This window comes from Haemorhous mexicanus, chromosome 8, assembly GCF_027477595.1.
Source record: "Haemorhous mexicanus isolate bHaeMex1 chromosome 8, bHaeMex1.pri, whole genome shotgun sequence".
Lineage (NCBI taxonomy): Eukaryota > Metazoa > Chordata > Aves > Passeriformes > Fringillidae > Haemorhous > Haemorhous mexicanus.
The window spans coordinates 10,245,495-10,270,077 of NC_082348.1; the positions used below are offsets into that span (position 1 = coordinate 10,245,495).

Here is a 24,583-nt window from a genome sequence, read left to right on the forward strand (position 1 = left end):
ATGCATGGCCAGTGCCATCACCAGCTGGCCACAGCCCTGCACTGGCCACAGTCCTTCAGGCTCTGCTCCAGCAGGGCACTGCTGTGCCCAGACATGACAAAGTATGAACCAGGGTCAAGATCCCAAAGGAGGATACAGTCAGGAGCAAAAGTAGGCGAGGCAAGATTGTTCCTCTGTAGGTTTCCAGTTCAGTTTTTAACCTTCAGTCTGTAAGACATTATCTTGTCACTAGAGGTTACTGGATCTCCAGCAGGGGCCTGAAAGAGCATCCATTTTTCTAGCTAAGCTTTCAGAGTTCATTGTTTTGTGTCTGAGGACAAATGTGCCTTGATGATGATTCTTAAGCCAAAAGTCATCCCAGTCCATAATTCAGCATCCCACATGAATGCACATCTCTTGTGTTCTTCTCTTATGTTGGGGAAATAAGCTTTGGAATGGGAGCGATGTTGAAGTGTTGGGCTAGTCCTGAGGGAGCCACTGCTGCTCCTGTTGGGGTCAGAGGTTACATGTCAAAGCTCTGCACTGGTTGGAGCCAGAAAATCAAGGCATTCCACTGACTGGTTGTCCCTGGGGTGACTAGTCCAGTATAAGGGCTTTGAGTGACCTACCTAAATATGTTGACTTTATTCTTCTAGGGAACCAAACAGGCAGGCTGTAGGCTGTAGGAGCTAAATCAGGTCTGACTCACAAGTTAGTAACCTGGCCTCTAGGCTAGCCATCCCACATTAAGAATATGTTGCAATGAGATTCTATAGATCTTACACCTTTCTTTTTCAGAGTTTTAGGAATAGACAGTGTGAAAACCTGTAAATTTTTCTTTTAAAAAATTAAGATTCTAGGCTTTCTGATGGTGGAGATAGTTTTATTCTCTGTAACTAAGTACATTGTTGTAAACCTGTAGTCAAACAGAACAAAGCAATCTTTGTCTTCTGAAAATGCCGTGGCCAAAACTGGTACAAATTCAAAGTCAGCTTTGCAATTTTTTTATTGCTTAGATGGAAACCTTTGTAATTCATTTGAAGAATGAGGCAAAATGGAAAAATAAGTTATTTTATCTTTTCTGAGTTTTCCCTGCTTGTCTGCATATTTTAAAAAATTCTATGGTAAATGTTATTCTATGGAATATACTATTTATTATAAATGCAACAGCTGAGCTTACCAAAACACTAATTAAAAGTCTTACTGCATTCCAACTGCAACTTTTCATTTAAAGATGACAAAAAGCTGCACATGGAGCCCAGAGAAAAGGGAGAGGCAAAGACTGACAAATTAAATAATTCTGCTCATGGTTATTTGCCTGTTGGCAATGGCATATTGAACTTACTTCATCCAGCTCTGTGCTCTCTCAACTCATATTGAATGAGAATGGTAATTTTCCTCCAGCTGCATGATAGAGTCAAATCAAAACTGTGTGGCTTGAGAGTTTACCATTCCTTCAGTATGTCCCATAATACACAAGCAAGCCTTTATTTATGGTGCATGTATTATTTAAATTGCTTTTGCAAAGCTTAGAATATTAATGCAATGCACACTTGTTTTCTAAAAGATTTGTAAAAGCACCTGCACACACATGGCAGTATGAAATCTAACTTGTATCTCAAATCTAACTCATTTATATCACACTCCCATACTGGCAAACAGTGAATAAAGATTTTTTTTCTGTTCTGTGAGCTCTCTGGAACAAGAGTTCAATATACTTAAGGTTGATTTTTTTTTTTTTTGTCTATGTAAATTCTGGTGTTCTTTTATAAAAGAATAACTCAGCAGTTTGTCTCTGCAGGGAGGCAAATATAAATATTTCAAAACAAAGTTATTCTAAAAGCCAAAGCACTGGAAGAAAAATTATGATAGAATCTTGGAAGTACAGATTAAAGAACTATTGCAAATGGTATTGATTTCTTCTCATTTCATGGTACCACTTAAACAGCCTCATTCAACTGGAATCCTAGTATTTAACACATACAAAGGCCAGAGTAGAGTTGGATCCTTCTCTGATGGTCTTTCTAGCCAGAACAACAGAGGAAATAATCATTGTTATCCCCTTGACATTTTTGTGGGGCACCAAGGCATGGTGAGATTTATTGTCTAGTGCGAGATGACACAGAGAAACACAGAGATGCATACCTGGATTCAGATCAGAATGTCTGTCTTCCAGAGGTTGAATTCCCATCCAGTATCCTAGATGTTTGGGGGATAACTAACTTCTGATTTTGGAAGAGAAAATGAAGATGTGCAATGGGTGCAAACATCTCAGCTACCTTAGTGCCTCCTGTTGGATGCAGAGCATCACAATGCCAGAACTGGGTCTTCAGAGCCTTGACTCAAAGCTGGTTTGTTGGGCTGTGCAAATGAACAGAAGGTTTGTCTGCTTGGGAGACTATTGCATACCCACAGGTTTAATGGAAAACACGATGCTGGGCTTGTTCAGACCTCTCAGTACGAATGGAGCAACTGCAGTTAAGTGGAACTCTATTGAAAGCATATGCAGAGTAAGCTCTTTTTCTACAACCTAAACAGCTACTTTTGAATTCATGTGTGTTTCTCTTACCAAGATCACAGCAATTTTAGTTTTGAGAGAAAGCATTAGAAAGGAGAGGTGAGCCCACAGACATTCTCTTAAACTCAGCATGTCTATAAATATTTATCCTGAATTATTGAACTAGAAATTTATGGTCACAGCAATTTATACTTAGTATTTCAGTTAGTAGTTTGAGGTTTTTTTCTTTTAAACTGTTGTTGCTCAGCCCTTGGTTTATATTTTTATTCTAAACACAGCCATTTGTGCCTTGTACTATCTGAGTTACCTCTGCCAAGATGTTACTAAAAGATTATGTGTGAAGTTAGGAAAGCTTATCAATTTCACAGATTATTACAGGGTAAAAGAATCACAGACAGTTGCTAATGAGCAGTTTATGTTTTTCCAGAGGATTTTGTACAGAGGTCCTAATTATTTATGGCCTAGCAATAAGTTGCACTTGGTGGAGTAAATGGTGCAATGGGAAATGCCAGTTGTTTAGGATGTGTTCACATCTTCATGATCCAACATTGCATTTTATATCTCTTCATAAGCACATCACCTTTTAGTCAAGTTTGTAACAAATGACACTTCATGCCCAGTGCTTTCTCAGCCCTGCCAAGAAGCACTAACTAAGCAGAACACATAACTGAGGAGAATTACTATAGCTTCTCCAGAGCACAGCCTTTTCCAGCAGTCTTTGTCACCATCAGCAGACAGTCATTAACTGTGCAGGCAGCCCAGCAACAAAATCCAGTTTCAGTGTTTTCTGTGGCCATGGCCAGACTCCTAAATTGCAGGAAATAAAATCTTGTCTGCTTGAAAACTGATCAAGTATGGGCATGTTCATTTAAAGCACATAGTGTTTGTTACCACCTTACGCTTCAGAAGTGGATTGCTGTGCTTAATTGTAAATTTTTTAATTCCAAACGTATTTTCCAGTGGCTGTGTGTTTTGGGCACAGAAAGAAAGCAATTTTTTCTCAATAATTTTTCACAATAGGTCATGCATACGTTGTGCACTTATGTAAATTTGTAGAGATTCCTCATCTGTTGATAGCATGCTAAGAACAGCATCCCCAAACGAGGAAAGTATGAAGATTGTTTGGTCAGTGACATAGCTCCTACATAGTATTCAGAGACATATGAGATAAATTCTTGCCCTGTTAAGACAGAAACTTTATATCAGTAAGTAAAAATGCAAACAAAAAACAAAAAAACCCCCTTTCAGTCTTCCAGAAATAATATGCAAAGGAGAAATCATTTTTTTGCAAGTTTTATTGCAATAAATGGTGAACATTCGCTTGTTAAAGAAAAGAAACAAGGTGAATTGCCACCTTTAAAAAGTGTCTGCCAGTTCCAAGCCCAGTTGGAAGTTGCAGTTGTGAAGGGATTGTTGTTATGAAAATAATTGACGGTGTTTGATTGTGCTGCTTTCCTGTGGTATCAGCAGTCTCAGGCTGTGGCTTAAAGCATCTGGATTCTGTGATCAGTTCTGTGAGATAAAACAGCTAAATGTTTACAGTTCTTCTTCTAAGTGGGGACTCACACACATTTTGCTAATGACAGAGCAAAATGTTGGTGCTCATTTCATCTTGTACTTGCTCAGGGAGCTTCCTCCTGCTTCTACTTTGTCTAAACAATCATTATCCACCTTTCTAAATTATTTCTGGATAAAGGATGAATGAAGGATTGAAAATTTAAAGTAAAAAATTCAAGTCTTAAAAGTTCAGCTTTTTTTGATGAGAAGAGGGGAGAAAAATTTCCCAACAATTTATTTTTATTGTGTTAAACTGTTTTATATTTCAGTCTTTCTTCTAGTGCTGCCACATAACATTTTTGAACAAAATTAGTGGCAAACACCATAAATCAGGCTGTCCTGCTGAACTGGAAATCAATGAACCACTTCTGTTCTGACAGCTTTTCAAAACTCTGGTCTGATTCCTCAAAATCTTGTTTCCTGTAGCAAAGATTGCTGCTGCTGTGAAATGAACACCAGTCCTATCAGGAAACTTCTGACATGCTCCTAAATTCACTGTTACTGACATAAAGCAGCTGCTTTATCTAATAATGTTTGATAGACATCTTGACTCAGAATCACCAAAGAGGGAAACTCAGAGAAGGATGGGGAAAGAGAGACAATTTTATGGACTCACTGGACTATGTGGAAAAATTAGCAAGAGCCTTATTTCCATTCCACAGCCACAGTTCTTTCCCTTTGAACTCTCTTATATTTGTACCGCATAATCCTAAATGACTCTTAACCATGCACAGAGGTCAGCTATTTCTTAGCAATTTTTTAGGATTTTAAGCTATTCAGCACCTCATAATATCTAACACTTCTTAAAATTTGGAGCATGGGAAGAAAGCTTTGTCTTTTCAGTTTGCCTTTTCTTCTCTAAAGAGAGACTTAGAACCAGGGAAAACTTTCACTAAAATTGATGAGAGTTTCACTCTAGAGAGGGCTGCAAAGTTTATCTTCACTCTTATGTTGAGAGCTCTTGTACTGGCCCTTGCCTTTGGAATCTTCTTGGCCCATTCTGTATGGCAGTGCTGAAGTTATTGAGAGCTGACAGAGTCATTTCTTATCATGTTGCTCACATTTTCCTGTGGTGGTGGCTTTATTTCTCTTGTAACTCTGTTTTGTGTGGTATTTATTTCATTGCCAAGGCTCTGGACTTATTCTGTCTGGATCTCTTCACTGTTCACTCAATGCTGTACACTTTGGTTTCTGAATACAAACACATTCAGTCATTGTTCATCTAAGAAGAGCAGTGGCCCCTCTGTTCTGCATCTGCAAACTTTGCATTGATTCCTCCAATAGCAAATTTGTTGGCAAGGAAGAAATATGGTCAGATTATTTCATCTAATGGTACTAACTATTGAAATCTAAGTTCCTTTAAGTGTGAGTTTAGCAAAATCTCCATGTCTCAGATCCTCAGCCATGAAGTCAAAGTTACACTTTCCCAAGTGACAGCTACTGCCACCTATTTTGGACTGGAATTATCTTCAGTTTCTACAGAACTCAATTTCCTGTGCACTCCTACTTTGAAAAATGCCAGAATTTTACCACTTTATGGAGACCTTGTCATCTTTGTGTGCCAGGACAGCATCTGGATGGCATTGGAGGAAATAGCCTAAGCTTTCTCCTAGACTTTATCCAAGGTTTATGGCATCTGCTTTTGACTTAGCAGCCAGAGGAAGGCTTTTTAAAAGTGGGAAAAATCAGACAATGACTAAATACAAATATTAAACAGATCTAAAGATGGATAGATATTCAGTCTACCTATAATCCCACATTAAATTCAGAAAACTTGTACTTACAGAAAAAAAAGTCCACGTGAACTGTATGGGTGGTTTGCGTAAAACTCTCATCACACACCTAATTGCTGCAGGTCAGCTGGCTACAATGTGGGAAGAGTAAAAAGGCAGATGGTGCTGCTGGCAGAATGATTTATGAAAGCTGCATCAGAAAAGCTCTGCCAGTCTGAGACAGCAACAGCTGTCTGAAAATGCCCCCACTAGTGTAGCAGAGGTTTACAGCCCCTGATTCAGTTGCTGATTGACATCCCAGCTCCTCAGACGTGTTCCACTATACAGTGTGTTCCCTTATGTTCTCTGTACAGGAAAGGGCAGAATCCATCATGGCAGAGTTCTGTATTTCAGCTGACTGATGTTTCAGGTTATTTTGTGGTTGTATGATGATTCCTGTAACAACATTACCTTAAAGCAGTACAGTTAAACTTATTCCTTAAATTAAATAAAATTTAATTTGGGAAAAGCACCAGTACATGTGATTAATTCCAAAAGACATAAATAGGGCTTAAATATACTCTTAAGAGCTGCATAAATTGGAACTTGGATAAACTCAAGGTAGCTTGACACCCAGTGCTACTCTGAAATTCCACTTGAGTCCTTCAGAAAAAATATTACACAAATGGACTTGTTGAGGTTATGGTACCTGGGATAGCAGTGCTTTTTTCAAACAGTTATAATCTGGTGATTGAGCATAAGGCAAATACTCTGTGCACCTCTGGGAGTTCTTGATGCTGAATTAAAAAAAAAAAAAAAAAAGAAAAAAGATCAAATGTAGAAGATTGAAGAAGAAATTATGTGCAGCTGCTGTCTGCTTTTCAGTTAGCAGACCATGTCTTCCATGGATGGGTCATAAATTCTTCCCTGCTGAGCACCATAAAAACTGATTCCCCTAAAGACCTGTGGTAGTGTGTGTAGTATTCAGCACCTTTGCAATCTGCAAAAAGGGTCTGAATAGTGTGATACTGAATAAACAGACTATGCAGAACTACTTTTCAAGTGTCAAAACTAAAATTTTTGGGATGCCATCTGCACGAGGATCTTGTGTTTGGTGCTTGGACTATAAAGTATCAAATGCCATTTGGCACTGGTGAGGGCAAAGTAGAAAAATAAAACATGTCCTAGGTTTACAGAAAGACCATTGGTTTTTCTTGTGTGTACAGGAGATAATGCTTTGAAGTGAGCATGTTTGCTCCTGCTCTGTATTCCATTTTTGCTTTAATGACACAACTGTGGATTCTAGACTGTTCTGCAGAAGAGGGAGGTTTTTCGCTTTGTTTGCAAAGTCATAGCTAAATCTCCAAATATTTAACATTTTCATGTTTAACCTTGCCAGGCAAGTTCTCTGTTTTAGAAGCAAGCTTTTAAAATGGATAAACTATTCTTGAGATATGGTTTGTGTGTGTTTAAAGTCTCAGAAGGAGCTTAACAATGTATCATGTCCACTTTCCTTTATCAAGAACATCTGCTGTTCATTTGTTAAAGCAAACTGCAGCTTGAGCCTAACAGAAGCTTTGTTATAAGACTTAAAAAGAGCTGCATTGGCCAGAACCATGTTTCCCACCTGCACTAACAGTAAAAATTAAATCTAAATCAAAATATAGCACCTATTAGGTGGGCTACAGTTACAACATTCATGTTGTAGTTTCAACAGTTTTATAGTACTTCTTTCCTAAGACTGAAATTAAGAGTTCACAGCAGCATGAAATACTAAAACAAGAAGCAGCTTTTTTCTCTAGTTTGAGAGAAACACAGCTCTGTCTACATGGACAGAGTGTGCTGTGATGTAGCATCCTCTACTAAGGTCCCTTCACAAGTCTTTTGATCAAGGTGCAGGGTCAAAATCCATTGGCTCTTGATTCAAGCAAATGAGAGGGCTCTGGCCCTCTGATGACTGTGGGAAACACCTCTTTATTTGGAGGACCTAGGATGAGCCATATCCACAGAACAGCTGCTACCTTTAGTATTTAATCTCTTGAGGCTACATGAGAGCCTTCAACCATATAAGCTTCAGATGAGCCGATCTAGATCTAATATGCAATAGAGGCAATAATATTTTATTTTTGCTGATACCTAGACAAAGGTAGAAGAAGAGGAACACTATCCAGTCTACCACATTTCAAGTGTGTTATTTTTTTCCTGTATCTTTACTTTTTGGATTATAATTACACTTGCAAAATGTGTCATGCTATTTAATGGTGTTTCTTCTGCTGCTTTCTTGATACTATCTAGTGGCCTATTACTCTAATTTTTGCAAAAAGTGCAAGCAGTTTAGTCCCTGCTAGAAATGAGTATTTGCTCTGCCAGGTTTGCAGGCAGCAGAATAAAGGTCAGACTTTGTCAGACATTCTGAGTAGTTTTCCACATCTCCCTTGACTTCGCCTTGTGGCGACTTCTAAGGATCTGCTACAAGCACATGTTTGGGAGCTCAGTGCTAACATCTGTCAACTTTGACTGAGGCTATCCTCATTTTATTCCTTTGCAGCTTCTGATCTCTAAGGCCTTTTCTGAGATGTAGATCCCAGAAATTACTGGTTTCCTGCTGAAGATGGGCATGGAACAGAGAATAGGCTACAAAACTTTCTCAAGCTTTCCTCAATTTCTGCAGTTCCTTAATGTTAAGATAGGCAGGCAGCCAAATAAGCAAAACACCTGCTGTTTCTTTAAAGGAGGTGACTGCTGGCAATCATCTACCAACCCACTGACTAATTTATTTTGAAAGTTTATTGCTTGCCCAGTCCACTGTGGATGTGGGAAATAATTTATTCTCTTCTGCATTACAGGTACCTATATATGTATTAGAAAATATTTAGCATTTCTCATTACTGCCATTCTTCATTTATGAATTGTTACCCAGGTCATCCACACTTTGTGTTGTTTTACTGCTTCCAGGCATTACAGTCTAACTGTGAATGTCCTAACTATGCTACCTGCATGTGAATAGATAACATATCTGTCTTTCAAATGTATATTCAAAATCTATTTTCTTTAGATGTATTGAATCACCCAAATAAAACTGATTCTTTCATTCAGTGGTTGAGAACTATACACACATAGGTCTTAATTCTGGACTTTGGGGAATTAAGGCAAAGGTAGTCTACAGAAATAGCAGCACAACTGAACACTGTGTGCTGACAGAATCTGGATGTTTTAAAATTCTGATTTCATGGGAGCAGGGTTGTCTCTTGAGAGGAATTTTAGTCATTAGTGAATTAATACTTCAGTATATGAAATCATCTCTATGAAGGGAGTTATTTTGAATACAACTTAAGAGTTGTACATTGCCAGTCTAAGTATGACTTTTGATATGCCTGTCTATATATGATGTAGCCCAGGGAGATTTTGCAAGCCAGTAAATCCTGTTGATAGCTGTCCTCTTCCTGATCTCTGTGCTTGTATGACTTTAAACTGCAAAATGGGACATTTATCTAGTCCTTAACATCAAGCACTGAACACCTCAGCCAGTACAATGGATGTAGTGCTGGAATATGTCATGTAATGTTTGCCATCATTTCTAATCATCTTTAGATGTTATTGTCAAACTGAAAAATATTCAGTAACAGTACACACCCCATGGATGTCTCACACCTGCACTTCGGTTTATTGTAACTCATGGCTGCTTCTTTTTGGGTGCTGTGGGTTTGTGTTCATTGTTGACCTCACTGGAGCCAGCAGCAGTTTGAAATTTGAAGTTAAAACCATAAGCCAAAAGGGTACATCCCATTGCCTTAAACTGCTACTGCAACTATGTTTAAGTAGGCAAACCTATGTTTTTTTTTAAATTGGTACATAAACAGCTCTTTCCTCTTGCTCTTGATGCACTGTTTTGCTTTACCAAACCTTTCCAGGAAGGCTCTAAGTACTTGAAGGGTCCAGACAAAAACTCAAAACTCGTGTTTGTGCTAATACAATGGTTATTTGCTGCTTGCTGTCAATTTTCCACTTGTTATTGTTCTAGGCAGGTAAAGAGAAGCTGCAGCCTTGCTGGGACTGGCAATACTCACACAGGCCAAGTTGTAGATAAGGGTTATAGCATGCTGCTGCTGGGCATTAAATAAGCAGATAAATTTCTCTTTGCTGTGGATTTATTCAAGGCAGATGTTTTTAGTGAGCTCTGGAAAGGTTTGGAGGAATATAAAACCTGCTGCAGTTCTGGAATTGATCCATGAGGATCAAAATCTGGTAACCAGTGATTTGTTTAAGGATCCTTGACACTTTTATGGCATAGTCATGTGTTTCAGAGAGGGCTGGCTCAGTTTGAAACACATTCCAAACCCAAACCTGAAATAAATCCTTGCAACAGAGCAATTCTGTAAACTTCTGCTTTCCCATTATTTCATTTTTGACGAAAAATTCAAGAAAAAAGAGTCATAGTTTGGGAAGGGAATGACTCAACCTTTTGAAAGGAAATGGACTGCTGATAGTCTGTGTTTGTAGCTTTTGGTGTGGCATTTCCTCAGTATAGAGATGTGGATGAACGCGTTAATGCAGACAGAGTAAGTAAAAAACAAAGACAGAGGAGAAATGGGAAAATACTTAATGTAGCCTCAGCCATGTGATACTGGAATTACATACATAATGGTCTACCAGAGCTTGAAGGATCAGCTAAAAATGGCCTTGTGTGGTCCAAGAGGGACTTAAGAATATTGTAAAACAAAATTGAAAAGGAAGACAAGTATTTCCCATTGTTTTGACCCCAATTGTTCCCTGTTACAAGTGATGGAAGGTTAATGCTTGAGGCCTTTGGAGCTGGACTGAAGAATTCCATGAAATCACCAGAAGAAATTATTATGAGCTGGAAAAAAAGAGTAAATATATTAGGTGATGTGTAATTGATGACTTTCTTTTGCAGGCCAGAATCTCAGCAGCTGTAAACAGATGTGGCTAGACTAATGCTAGTAAAGAGGCTGTGATGTGAAGACAGAACCACTGAAAAGGTGCTTCTGTCTTCACGTCAATTGAAGTGCTACTCTTCCATTTTACTGTACTGTAGATACTTGATACATCGGTGTGAAAACAATTTTGCCTCAAATATTTTAAGTAAATTTTAATATCCAGGTGAACCAAAATGAGAACTAGAAACTCCATTCTAATATACTCTCTGGCTTTGGGTAAATCACTTATTCTCTCTGCTGGTTTCTTAATCCAGAATGAAAATACAGATATGACGGCATTGACAAGTTAATAGTAAGAAACAGTTCTTTGGTGCAAGTCACTTTCTGTGACAGTGAGCACATTATCAACTACCTAGAGTTAGAGTATTGTAACAATCTCATATTGCTGCTACACAACTCCGTTTTTCTGAAATTGAAATGTGCTGAGAAAGATATGCCCTGGAGCTTGTGCTCTGAGTAAGCACTAAATCAATATGCTGGAGTAGGGTGAGGAGTCTGGGACAAGAAGGAGCTGTTGTTTATCAGAAAGCACTGGAAAAAGATACGACCACGAAGAGCTTTAGAAAAATGCTTTGACATTTTTAAACAGAAATCAGCTCCCCATTGTGCAGGATCCCACAATTTGTACTTCATGGAAGATGGCTTCTGTTTAGTTAAAGATAGACTCAAAAAGAATTTGAGAAGTTATACCAGAAGTGGAAAGTTTCTCCAGTTTATTCAGCATAGTCAGCTCATGGCAAATGTTAATGTCCCTAAATATTGAGTAAGTAATGCCAGGGAGAAGACGTCACCACATCGTTGGCAAAATTAATTTGTCTGAGCTGATATCCCAAGATTTAAAGGAAAGAGAAAAATTCTGACAGCTGTAGGTTAAGCTGCAGCAGATGAGAAACCCAGCTGGAGTGAGGTGGGGCTGGATTAAAAATGAAAGGTTTTTAAAGAAGAGAGCCTAAGAATGGGTAAGGGTGGTTGGCTAAATATTGTAATTTGCAAAGGAAGTGCTGCGCAGTCAGAGAAAGCAGAGCTGAAATGAGAATTGGAAACTGAGAGGAGAATGCTGGGAGGAATTTGCCCAAACCACAACCAAGCCTTCTTCACTTCAACACAGATCATCAGTATTTTGCCCACCTGGAGGTTGAAGGGACTTCCTGCTTGGATGCCAAATTTTGATTTGTAGTTCAGAAGGCAAAATTGCTTCTTTCCCAGTGAGCAAACAGAGCCATGACTATTACTCATTCCAGCTCATCTTGATTCACTCAGTTACTTCATAGCTTGTAGGCAAAGGATCAAAGTAGTCAGGAGATGGAGAGCTGACATACCTGAGGGGGGATAGGAAAGGAGTACTGCAATCAGCAGTTGTTATGATGACTTGGCAAGCGTGCTAACAATTAACACATTCTAAAGTGACCCTCAAAGAGGATGGCATTTCTCACTAAGCAGAGGAAGAACCTTTGCCTGAGTAGTTTTTTTTTTATTTGGTGGAAACTGGTGTATGTCTGCTTTTCCCATTTTTTTTTTTTTTTCAAAAGAAAGTCACAGATCCTCATCAAGTTTCAAGAGCTCAATTTCAAATCAATAACTCAGTTCTCAGTTACACCAGCCAAGGATTTGCCTGTAAATCTGAAGGTATCATAATGCCATAGGAGGCAGGGATATACCAGTATGGTTGTTATTTAATGAGAACAGGACTGGTTCATTTTGCTGTAAGTTCTTTCTTTGGGTAGACCAGGAGTCTCTTTAAGTTTAGGTGTATGTTTGTGTGACTGTATATAGGTGCTCATAATCCTTTCCTGCAATAACATGAGAATGGCCCTTACTGATGCTTTCTCAAATTGCAGCTCCTTATCTTCTACTTCTAAAGATCAAGACAGAATTTGGTATGTGTCTGCCTTTTTTGCCTGTGTATTGTCAGGAGCCTTTATGTCTCAGCACACTTGAAAACTAGATGGCTGAGTACAGATTTACATTATAAGCCCAATCCTTGGCAACCATGCTAGAAGTATTTGGTCCAACAGCCTTGCACTCTTGCTTATAAAGAGGTGTAGTAGCATTACTGCCCTTTTTTCATTGGCACTCTCACTGTGTTTTTGCAGAGGAACCATTCTAGAGGGAAATTTTTCTGCATGAGTATCTATCTGCCTGACTAGCCTCATGATTTTAAGTTTGGCTTAGCCAAGAGTTTTTTTCATTTCATTATCTTCTGCCATTTGGCTTGCAAAGAGTATGTCTTTAACAGACATATTAAAGAGTATGTGTCAAGAACTTTCCACTGCATTGCTAAATGCCCAACATTTCTTCCTGATATCATCATCTGTTAAGTTTACCTTCTTTCTCCACTCTCTCTCACATCTTGCCAGGTCAGAGGCTATCCTGAGCCACAGATCACATGGTACAGAAATGGGCATCCTGTCCCAGAGGGAGACCATTTTGTCATGGACCGCAGCATCCGGGGTGTGTTCAGCTTGGTCATCAAAGGTGTGCAGGAAGGTGATGGTGGCAAATACACCTGTGAGGCTGCAAATGATGGTGGGGTTCGTCAAGTGACCGTGGAACTGACAGTGGAAGGTCAGAAGACTCTTATACTGTTGTTTTGGTGATTATAATTTAAGTACAAGAGCAAGATGTGCTAAACAGTCTGGTTAAAATCACAAGACATGCCTTCTCATTGATGCAAGAGTAAGGTTCGTTTACTGCATAGTGCAGGGAGCTACATGTCTACAATTAAAGTGTGAGTTCTGTTTCAGGTGTGGGTGATGACGTGCAGGTAACGAAAGTCCTAGCTTTAAAGACTTTGTTCTAAACTTTGTAATTTTCATGGAAAATTACCACTCAGGACAAAAACTGCGAAGCTGCATGCCTGGTTGTAATTGCATGCTTAATGTCAGACAGGAAACAGCCAGGATCAAACCCAGGAATTTTTAAGAGCACATCTGCATATTAGATAGTTGCAAACTGCCAAGTTTAAAATTTAAAGAGTGACACAAAGCCAGGGAAGGATTGAAATCAATTGTACTGCTTCTCCTCTTGCAATTTGGTCATATCAGAGACCTGTTGAATATAAAAACCTCTCAGGTCACAACTTTGTCTTGTAGTATTGAAGAAAAGAAAAAATCTGCAGCAGTCCAGAAACTATCAGTATTTGGGTTTATTCAGAGTCAAAAACTCTGTTATACTCAGAGTACATACTGAAATATGCATACATCTGACATGACTGCTACTGCAATTATTGTTGTAAAAATTATGTGAAGTATTTATTTTTCCCCTTGTTTTAAGTTGTGACAATTTTATGAATGACAATTTACATGGAGGTGGAGGATTTTTTAAAAGTCATTTTCATATGAGTTTTTCTGACCTGGGTTTTGCTGCAGTTCAAAACAACTTCGGGGCAGTACCCATAGACTGAATTTCTCAGAGTTTAAGAATTATATGGTCTTTGTTCTAAAATCCCTATATCCATCAAGATAGCAAAGCACAGAAGTTTTTTGGGCTTTTTTTTTCCTGTTCTTAGCAAAGATAACCACGTGGGGCTGCCTGCTGTGAAAAACAAGTGACTGAAACATGATCTATTGTTTCCATCTGCATGGCTGTCCTGTCTGACAGTGATGTGGGCTCTGTTAGGCTCTAGAACAGGTGTTTTTACCAGCCCAGAGCTGTGTGCAAGCTGCTGCAGCTCCGGGTGTCCCCGGGCCGGGCTCTGTGTGCAGCAGATGGCGCTGGGCTCCTGCGGCAGCGAGGGACCAGCTCCTGTGGCATCCGCAGCCAAGGTGCTTCGGGCTGGCGCAGGATTGAAAACCCAGCCAAGTAAAGACTCTTTCACAGTCTGAAAACCTCCTGCTTTCTTAATTTGAATTACTGGTGCACTGTAGAAGTTAGACAGTGTTTCGTTCAAAAAAGTATTTTTTCATGAATAATCTTCAGCATTGTTAACTGAGACTGGGGATTAGACAGCAACTGTGCTAATGCTCAGTTTTGAAGCTGGAGAGCCTAACTTTGAATTACAGATGATATAACCTTATACTGCAGGTATTGCATTCCTCCTTTATGTTTCTAACCTGGAGAAATGCAAATTTACATAGTCTCTTTTTATCACTAGTTCCCTAATTAGTGATAATTGACAAAAGTTTGGTAATTAGTGATAAAAATTGATAATTAGTGATAAACTAATTGATAATTAGTGATAAGCTAATTGACAAAACTGTCTTTCTGTCCTATGCTTACAGGAAACTCCTTGATGAAATACAGCCTGCCATCCAGTGCCAAAACCTCTGGGTAAGCAGTCTACTGGCTTGGATATTGTTTAACAGATACTTAAGTGTATTTTGGTAGGAAAACAAGTAAAATTACTCTTTCTAAAAGTCTCCACTTACCCCAAGCAGAGTAGCTACTGTGAGAGCTGCTGGCTAAGCAGAGTGGTTGAGGCAATCAGGAAGATGCACAGCTACTGCACCAGCATACTGACTGAAGAATTAGTGTGGCTGAAAACAGAACATCCTGCTGATGCCTAAATATTGCACCCTCCTCTGCTGTAATTTTGCACCCTCTTCTCTGTTCTCTGATATTCAAGAATCCTTCTCCACAACTTCCATGAGCCAACAGTCTCTTTTTAAAGCCAGGGCAAATACTGCTTAAGGAGCCATCAGTAAGAAATAAAAGCAACAGAAACCAGCACTCTTGCACACAGAATTTAAATATTTCCAAGCAGCACAGTGGGTAAACTGTAGTCCAGAAGAAATAATTGTTCTGGTTTGAGTAACTTTACCAAGAATAGTTGATGGGGTGATGTAAGCTGGCACATAAAAGCCTACTTGTACTTTCTGCACTTCAGTAAGCATTTACAATTATGTGAATGTCACTGTTTTGAAAGCCTCAGGCCTAATTCTTCCAACAGCTGAATTAATTTCTTTATAAATAGTTTGAATTTAAGCAGAATTTTCTCTGACTTTTATCTCTGGCACTGAGTCACTCTGGATGTAGGCAAAAGCACATGTTCTGATTATGTTAGTGATTAAAATACAGATGGTTAAAAGTGGAGTATTTAATTTCACCATTAATATGAAAATTGTTTATTTTTTAAATTTTAAAATTAACAGATTACAACACTGAAAATGGTAAGTAAAACTGAGTAGTCAGGATGCATGATTTTACATGATAAACTCTGTATTGCAAATTACCTAGAGACATACACACAGGATAAATACAAGAAAGGACAGTTCAGGTTGCTGTTGTATACTCAGACTTCACAAAGCACTATCCTAATCCATTGTATTGCATAGAGCTAGAGTGATTGTCCTCACTTTTCATGCTCCTGTGTTTTCCTCCTCTTCAGTATTAATAATTCTATGGTAAGAGAAGAGAGAAGAATAAAAAACTTACAAATTTGCATTTGTTCGTGTCTAGGAAGCAGCCATAAAGCTGCAGGCCAGCTACTAGTTGATTTTCTTTTAATTTGTTATCTGTATAAATGTATAAATATAGACTCACCACCTAAAGATGGTTACTAAAAGACTTTAGTACACATTTATGTTCCTCTTTAGTGGTAGTATGAGGGAGATGATATTAAAAGTTATCAGATATTTAATTATATGATGAAGTGATTTTCATTGTAGCATGTTACAATCACCCTTCTCTCAATACTTCTTCTGGTCCTCCTGCCCATGTAAATCCTTTCATTATGGTGTCATCTCTTGCTTAGAAACCTGGAGCTGCCCATATGGCAACCACCATGTCTTGGCAGCAGCTTGGACTGAGGCGATGAGGTCTCTGTTAGTATCTGACACCTGGTAGAAGTGGTGAGGTATTGACACATCTTACTTGCATGTGGTAAAAGGCCTTCTGGAAAAGAAGGCCTTAAAAATGGTTCCATTTGCTTGAAATTAAACGTTAAAAAGAAAAGAATTCACCATCTGCCATCTGCTAATGTGTCTTTGTTGTACCAAGTCTTCAGAGCAAAGAGTTAGTGTGTTTCCTTTGACATTAACAGATCTGAAGTTGCACATTCTTGGGTTTTTTCATGCTATAGTGCTGTTTATGTTTTATGTTTTATGGTTATGTAACTGTTTACAGTTTTGGACTACAGTCCCTGATGCCATTTTAGTTTCATCCCACATGTCATTTCCCAGCTGTATCAGCCATGTAAGTAGAGCTTGGCATTTACACTTAACAGTAATTCACCTGGGACAGGTGTACTTTGGTTTTCTGCCCTCCTCACATTTGCTTTGAAAACATTGTAGCAAATGAGGTTAGAAATAAAAGTCTTCCCCAGACTAAAAATATTTACCAGGACATGTCGGAAATGTTGCAAAACCAAGGTGCTGATTCATAAATCAGAAATTACTGTGTCAATTGCACTCAAGAATGAAACAAATTGTATGATAAAAACCTGTAAACAGTAAACAAGTGTGCACAAATAAACTCTTAGGAGGCAACTAAAAAACAGAAAATGGGGGAAACTAAATGCATACAGTGTTTCCTATCTTTTGGTTTTCCCAGCTCTGCTTATGAACAACTAAAATGGTCCTCAAGATCTGTTCTGTGTATGCCAGATGAGGGTGCATAACATAACACAGTTGCATGAGTAGTCAAGAGCAGTCATCACCAGCATTTCCATTTCTTCCATGGCCAAGAAAAATATCTTGCAACTATGGTCTAGGTTACCACCAATGATATACCCTTGCTGGCAGACCACAGGTCTAAAATGCTTCCTGACATGTGCTCTAACCATAACAGCTTCCAGCTCTTCTGTAAAACCAGAATGTCAATTGAATTTGCAGGGCAAGACTTGCTGTTCCATCTGTGGAGCAGAGGCCAAGCATCTGGGGAGAAAGTCCACCCAAGTTTGCTACAAAACCCAACCGCGTTGTTGTGCGTGAAGGCCAAACAGGCAAATTCTCGTGTAAAATAACAGGACGACCTCAGCCTCAAGTAACATGGTTTAAGGTATGATTTCCCCAAAAGTTTATGTTTTCCTTCTCTTTCGAAATTTTGTGACTTGAAAGGATGAAATGCACATTGAAGTCTTAAGTCCCGATGTCCCCTTTGGGCATAAAGAAGATTTCCAAATACATTTTTTTCTTTGTAAGGAGAGAGCTTTCAGGTGAAATTAGGTATTACACTGATTGGGCCATTTTTACTGAAACTGTCAGTATTTTAGAGAATTACAGTTACTTTCTTTGATTTGGAAGGGCAAATATATGACTGCTCTCGTGGCATCCTGCTCCCCTCCACCCTTCAACAGAGTAATGCCTTATATATAGTGAACAGAAAAAACCAGAACTCTTATCAATGCTTCTATTTTCTCTTGATAGCTCCAGGTTTGGGGGGAAAGAAACAAAACAAAAAAATCATCAGAGAACAGGGAAATGCTTCCAAGTCATTGTCTGCTTTATTCCAGACTTACCCTTGTCTGTAATATAAGAAGGTCAGGGTACATCTCCAAACACAGCCTCTTGCAGTGTTCTGGTTTGTTTGTTAGAGGTTTTTTATTTTGTTTTGTTTTGGGTTTTTTGGGGGTTTTTTGTTTGTGGAAGTACTTTGGTTTTCTGCCCTCTTCACATTTGCTTTGAAAACATTGTAGCAAATGAAGTTAGAAATAAAAGTCTTCCCCAGACTAAAAACATTTACCAGGACATGTCAGAAATGTTGCAAAACCAAGGTGCTGATTCATAAATCAGAAATTACTATGTCAATTTCTAGGAATCTGTGTATAATAAACAGGGAAAGGCCGAAACCCAACTGAGATGAGTACATGGCAAAATAGAGGGAAAAGGAAGTCTCCTGAAGACATGAATTACAGCATTTTGGGCACAGTTTATTGTTTTGTTTATACCATATGAATATTATTCATAGAAGGAATTTGGCTAAAGGATAGGAAAAAGGCAGTTTGACCTAATGTTTTACTAAAAAATTCTTGCTCCCCTTCTCTTGACAGTAGCTACTGTCTCATGGTGCCTTGTGGTATTTGCAGGGTGATATTCAGTTACAGCAAAATGAGCGCTTCAACATGTATGAGAGAACAGGCATCCAGTTCTTGGAGGTCCAAAATGTTCAGCTTGCTGATTCGGGAATTTACACCTGCACGGTGGTGAACAGCGCTGGGAAGGCGTCTGTGTCTGCAGAGCTCACTGTTCAAGGTACAGCAGAGAGTTTGCAGGAGAGAGAAGAGGGGCCATAGACATTCTGATAAAATGTCTCCGTTGTGTTCTTGATATTTACAAGAAACATTCACTTCTTCCCATTTTCTTCTTCTCTCTTTCTCCCTCTGTTCATTAAATGATGCTGTGATAGCTTGGAACATGCTACAGCTGTAAAAATTGTGTTGGTTCAATGGGAAAAAAAGGCAATCCAAGTGTTTTGTAACAGATTTCTTTAAAAACACTTTTTCTGTGACTAAAAACACTTTTACTGTGACTTTGACTTCTATGTTTTGAACATTGATTTGATTTTCAGCAAATGGAACCTGGCACTTGTCATTATAATCAGTAATTAATTCTGTATTTGTTGAGTACTAGCACCAGATGCACATTTATACCAACTTCCTTATGGGAGGCAAAATTCTATTTATATTTGTAGAACTATGAAAGTAAAGTAAAAGAGCGTAATTATTTCTTATAATTAATTATAAGAGAGGGAAAAACCCCATCTTATTAAGATTAAAATTCAGTCTTCTCTACTCCCAACCCAGCCTATTTCACTGCTTGTTAAGGAAACAAATACATTTGCATAAGTAGAATGTTCTATTTCATACATGCATTATCATGTACAGCTCATTTTGCAGTTTGATGCTTCTTAGGGTACCTGTTGCATCATCCTCAAAATCATACAGCCTTCAGCAAGCACACTAAAGAGGAAGTTCATCAGTCAGTGGGTAAGCAATCACTGGGCCCAATTAAATAATTAAATCCACAGCTGCTGGCTTCAGCTGCAGTCATGAGCTCAATGGGTTAAATGTGCACCCAGCAGTGACTTTTTTGTTGCAAGACTTTCAGTTTCACATCCATGCTGTCATTCTATAAGGTATCAAGAATATAAATAACAAGTGGATGTACATTTGGGATGCTCACAACCACAGCTAACCTTTCTGCAAATTAAAGCTGTACTTTTTAAGTTCCAATCTGATGAAGCCATTGTAGAAGAAGCCTCTACAGTTTGCCTCTTCAACAGAGGTTGTACAGAAAGTCCTGTTTCTTTCAATAAGCCTTTTATCCAAACATAAAACTCGATTCCTAATTGCTTTCCCTGGAGTGGTGAGCTTTCTGTTCTGTAATGGCTGCATCTGCCTTGAGAGATGATGCAGAACTGGGGTCACAAAGTCATTTGTGGTATATGTTTGCTTCAGATGCTGACCACATCTCAGAATAATCCATTCTTTCTTGGATTAGTGCAGGTCAGTAAAAAGGGCACTCTTTTGCAATGCTCTTGATTAATTGGATGGTTCCACTTACCAAACCTCAATATATAATACCTATTTCTTTCGTTATCAATTAGATCAGGTTGCCAGAGTTGCTGCAAGATATTAGCAGACAATCAAGTGGCTCAGAAGTACTACATGTTCTTTCAAAGATATATAATCTCATATATAGATATTTTCATCCAATAGCTATACTTTTTCCCTGAGTGGAAGATGAAGAGGGAAGAGGAAATATTCTTTTAATACACAAGATTGCATGGTATTGTCTTGTCTGCAGCCAGTAGTTACAAAGCTTTCTTTTCTGCATTTATCCAGTCTTTTCAGTTTTATATTAGTGTCTATATTTCTGTAACTATTTGACAGGTGTATTGAAACTAGGTCAATGAGGTTTTTTCCCTCTCTCACCTCAACTTCTGTTTGTGTGTAAATAGATTCTTTTGGTCACTCTGAATGGCATAGCAAGTGCAAGCATTTAGATGTGAATTTTTGCTTACAAAACACTGTGGAAACGAGGATATCATCCATCACATGATTTTGTCTTTTCCCTGAGGCAGAGACTCTGAAAGGATTTTTATAAAGTGCTTGTTGATGACTTAAAAAATTTGTTATCTTGCAAATTAATTACATGTCTTCCTACTGTAGTTTCTAGTCTCACAGCTGACAACAGCATAGGTGCAGCTTTGATCTGACCAGGAGAAAACAAATTCCATGCTGAAATCTTAATTAGGGGGTAATGCAGTGATGTGGTTGGTATTTGGCCTAGAATGGCATTTCTCTCCTCTCAACTATTTATCTCATCCTGCCCCCAAGAGAAACAAACACTGTCAAGGTTTTTGAGAATTTATGGAGGATTACAAACCAGGAGACTGATTGTGAGTCAATATGTGCTCAGATTTATCAATGCAGCTGATGAGGCACCTTGGCATATCCCCATAGCTCAGCCACGTTCCCAGCTTTCCTGGTGGTGTTGCAAAGAGAAGAAATGCGATGCATTAGCTTTTGAGTTATTCATGTGAATCATAATAATTATTGCTACACAGCAAATGGGTTGGCAAATGTTTACAGGTGGGTCCAGGTTTTGTGAGGATTTAGTCCTGTTGGCTTGGTTCTGTGTTTTAGCCAGAGGACTGCTGATGTTTCACTGTGAGCATGCTCAGGTGTAGGACTGACTGATAGCTTGTCTTCCTCTACCTCTAAAAACTCTGTGGAATTACCATAAGATTTGATAAGCTGCTTCCCAGTTGGAAACTCTTCCATATATCTCTCCCCCAACACAGAGCTTTTGGGGGGTCCCTGAACCTTTAGTTCTGCAGAGTTGTGAGAACATGATGCAGCAATGACACAAAATGGACCCAGACCTCTTTGTGTTTCAGCTGAGCAGCTTCCTGTTGTCCATATCAATTCCAGGTGTGGTGATAGTCAATCTTGACTTCAATGCATTGAAAATTTGAAGAGTGAAGGTTCTTAAGTGTATTTTTTGCCTAAAATCTTCCAGATTTTTGGAATTGTGCATAGTATTGTGTGTATAATTTGCCTGTTTCTTCTTTTATATTTCAGGTCTGGATAAGACCGACATATACACTCAGCCACCTTGGTATGTTTTTACTGGAGTACTTTCTCTGACTATTTAATTGCAGTGCACTGATTTTGACATTTAATGCATGTGCTTTCTTCACAAACTGATAAATTTTTTGGGGGGTCAGTCTATATTAGGAAGTCAGAAAATGTTTTCTTGGAATAAGATTCTCTCTTGTGCCTGATTAAGCTGTCCTGGTAGACTCATAGGAAATAGCTGGTGGAACTGGTGGCAACATTATGAAGTACAGAGTTCTGGTGTGGTTCAGGAAAGCAAAATTTTAAAAAAATCAAGCTATGTGAGCAGAAATTCTACATTGTACCTGAGGGTCAAATGTCATTTCTGGAGTTAACATTGAGTGCACCTAGTACTGAGCTAGTTGTTCTTTCCTGTCATACACTAAACATGCTATGGCCATGGTCTTTGCTGTTGTCTGAAAATACATACAAAAGTAGGGGTGAAGTAACAAGAAAGAAAAAATTAGTATTTAGGCTTTTATCGGGATTTCAAAAATTAAATTACTATAATTTTTAAAATTATTTTACAGAATTACTTTTCTTCATTAATGGGAAATGCAGGAGTGAAAAGTTCAAGGCTGTCTGTGTAAGACACTTTGATGAAGGCCAGTTGCTCTATAGTCGTTGAGATGTTTAATCTGTTCTCACATGCCCTGGATGAGATTTCTAAATGGCATGCTCATACTGTCCTAACTGCAAAGTGGAATTGAAAATGCTGTGCTATTCTGTTTTTCAGATCTGTGTGATTTTTAGGAACATACTTGAAAGTAAGTTTAGTGTAAATGAAACTGTGCAGCACTAGAAGCAGAACTCCCCATGCATGTGGTTCTCCAGAGTAGTTCTGCATCCTCCATCATTTATTCACACACACAAAAAAAAGATATTTTGTAAAATGAAAAAGTCTTACTTCCTGAAAAGTAACTGCAAATCTCAAACAGTACATCCAACTCCAGCTGAAAAAAGTACCCCAGTAAATATCCCAAGTCTCCTTGAGAGAATAAATTAATGGCACCAAGTGTAGCAAAACAGCTGGGCTGGAAATTACTGCCTTTATTTCAGATGTGTTCCAATTCTGCCTTGGAGTAATTCTGTGGATGTGTGAGACACAGACTGTGCTCTACAAGCAACAGCTTAGGGATCAAGGCAGTCACCTTCAATGAAGGAGACTTAGATTTAAGTCCCCAGTTGGTCAGCTACTCTTGTTCCCCAAAGTACTGAGCAGCAGATCAATCATAATTCTGAGAAACTCTTCCTACTAATTGCATTGCTGATATTGTTACATCCTGTCAAGTTTTTAAGGTGCCAACACCCCTTCTTCCTCCCCAGCCTTTGGTCTGGTTTCCTATCAGTCCTGTTTTGAAATTACCTGAATTACAAGGCACCATAATTAGAAATAGTAAAATTACTTCACAATTTACATTTTCATTTCCTTTTAGGGAATTATTTCATGTGACATTTTGAGCTATATTATACATGACCTCAATTTATTAAAGCATCAAGTAGTATTACATCATGGTCATTCAGATCTCATGTAATTGCTTCCCATCTAAAGCAGTGCATGCAAGGTTAATGTCTCACTCACAAAACATGTTAGAACTTGAGCAGTGGAGTTATATCCAGAAATTTCTGAGTTGACATAGTGTCTGAGCCCTGATTTCATCTTATGAAGCTTTTCACTTCACCTCTTTGACCCATCTTCTTGATCTGTGTGAAAGAATCTAAAGGTTAATCAGTTCATCTTCTTGCTGAGGGCTTATATATTTATTTCATTACTGATAATAATGAGTCTTTATAGAGTGTCATGTATCTCCAAACTTCTCATTTTCCTTCAGCATGCCATCAAAACCAACCACACTTGCTGTTAAAGCTGTTGAAAATTCAGAATTCAAACAGGCAACCAGCAATGGGATTGCTAAAGAGCTGAAATCCAGCAGCACAGAACTCATGGCTGAAACCAAAGACAGGGTGCCAGCAAAGAAAGAGTCCTTTTACATCACCAGAGAAGCCAAAGAAAGTAAGCAAGGACAGCACCAAGAAACCAACACAGAACATAAAGAAGGAAAAAAGGGACCTCAGGTCTTGCAGAAAACTTCAAGCACCATCACACTACAATCTGTCAAACTGCAACCAGAACCAAGGGCAGAATCCCAGGCCGCTTCTATCAGACAGGGTGAAAACAGGAAAAGGGGTGTGCAGCTCCTGATGTCAGCTCAACAAACTCCACCTCCTACAGGGCACGTCAGTCCCAGGACTAGAGAAGCAGAAAACAGGTCTGGAGCTCAGGGGGCTGTCATGGAGGAGAAGAGGGAGCCCCTGGGAATTCCCCCTCAGTTTGAGATCCATCCACAGAGCCTGGAAGCATCAGAAGGCCAGGAAATTAAATTCAAGAGCAAAGGTAAAGAGATGAAAATTATTGGAACCCCTGGGTTTAGTCAGAAAGGTGTTCCCTTTCTATGTGTAGAAGTGGAAAGCAATTCCTGGTTCTTTGAAAGTTGCTCTCCTCCTAAAGCCTTTTGGAAACAGATGCAAAATTCAGTGCTGTTTCAACAACACTTAGTGAAATTTTCAAACCAACCTATGCCATGATGTCCATGGGGTTTCCAATGCTGCTCCTTCTAGGAGGTAGTTTAGACCCTCTTATATGCGTGTGCAAGAGAGAAAATGGATGGTACACTTTCCAGAAGTGTAATTAGTGACACTGCCCTTGAGCCAAAAAAATCAGAGGAGAAAATGCAATCAGTCACTTTCTCTCCCTAGTGGCATCTATTTCTATGTCTCATATTTGGTCAGCATGATCTCAGAGCTTCCTAAAAGCTGAAATGATAAAGTAAGAATTAAAAGGGAGGTTTATAGTTTTCTC

General features: G+C 38.8%; 1 protein-coding gene across 1 annotated transcript in view; it reads left to right on the forward strand.

The window, feature by feature from the left end:
• MYLK (myosin light chain kinase) overlaps positions 1 to 24,583 on the forward strand; it is a 192,204-nt gene that overhangs the window by 63,569 nt on the left and 104,052 nt on the right. The window contains exons 3-8 of the mRNA XM_059852710.1: positions 13,082 to 13,289; positions 14,945 to 14,993; positions 17,495 to 17,660; positions 18,688 to 18,853; positions 21,688 to 21,724; positions 23,556 to 24,118. Of these exons, the coding sequence (XP_059708693.1) occupies positions 13,082 to 13,289; positions 14,945 to 14,993; positions 17,495 to 17,660; positions 18,688 to 18,853; positions 21,688 to 21,724; positions 23,556 to 24,118 (1,189 nt within the window). The remainder of the gene's footprint in view (positions 1 to 13,081; positions 13,290 to 14,944; positions 14,994 to 17,494; positions 17,661 to 18,687; positions 18,854 to 21,687; positions 21,725 to 23,555; positions 24,119 to 24,583) is intronic.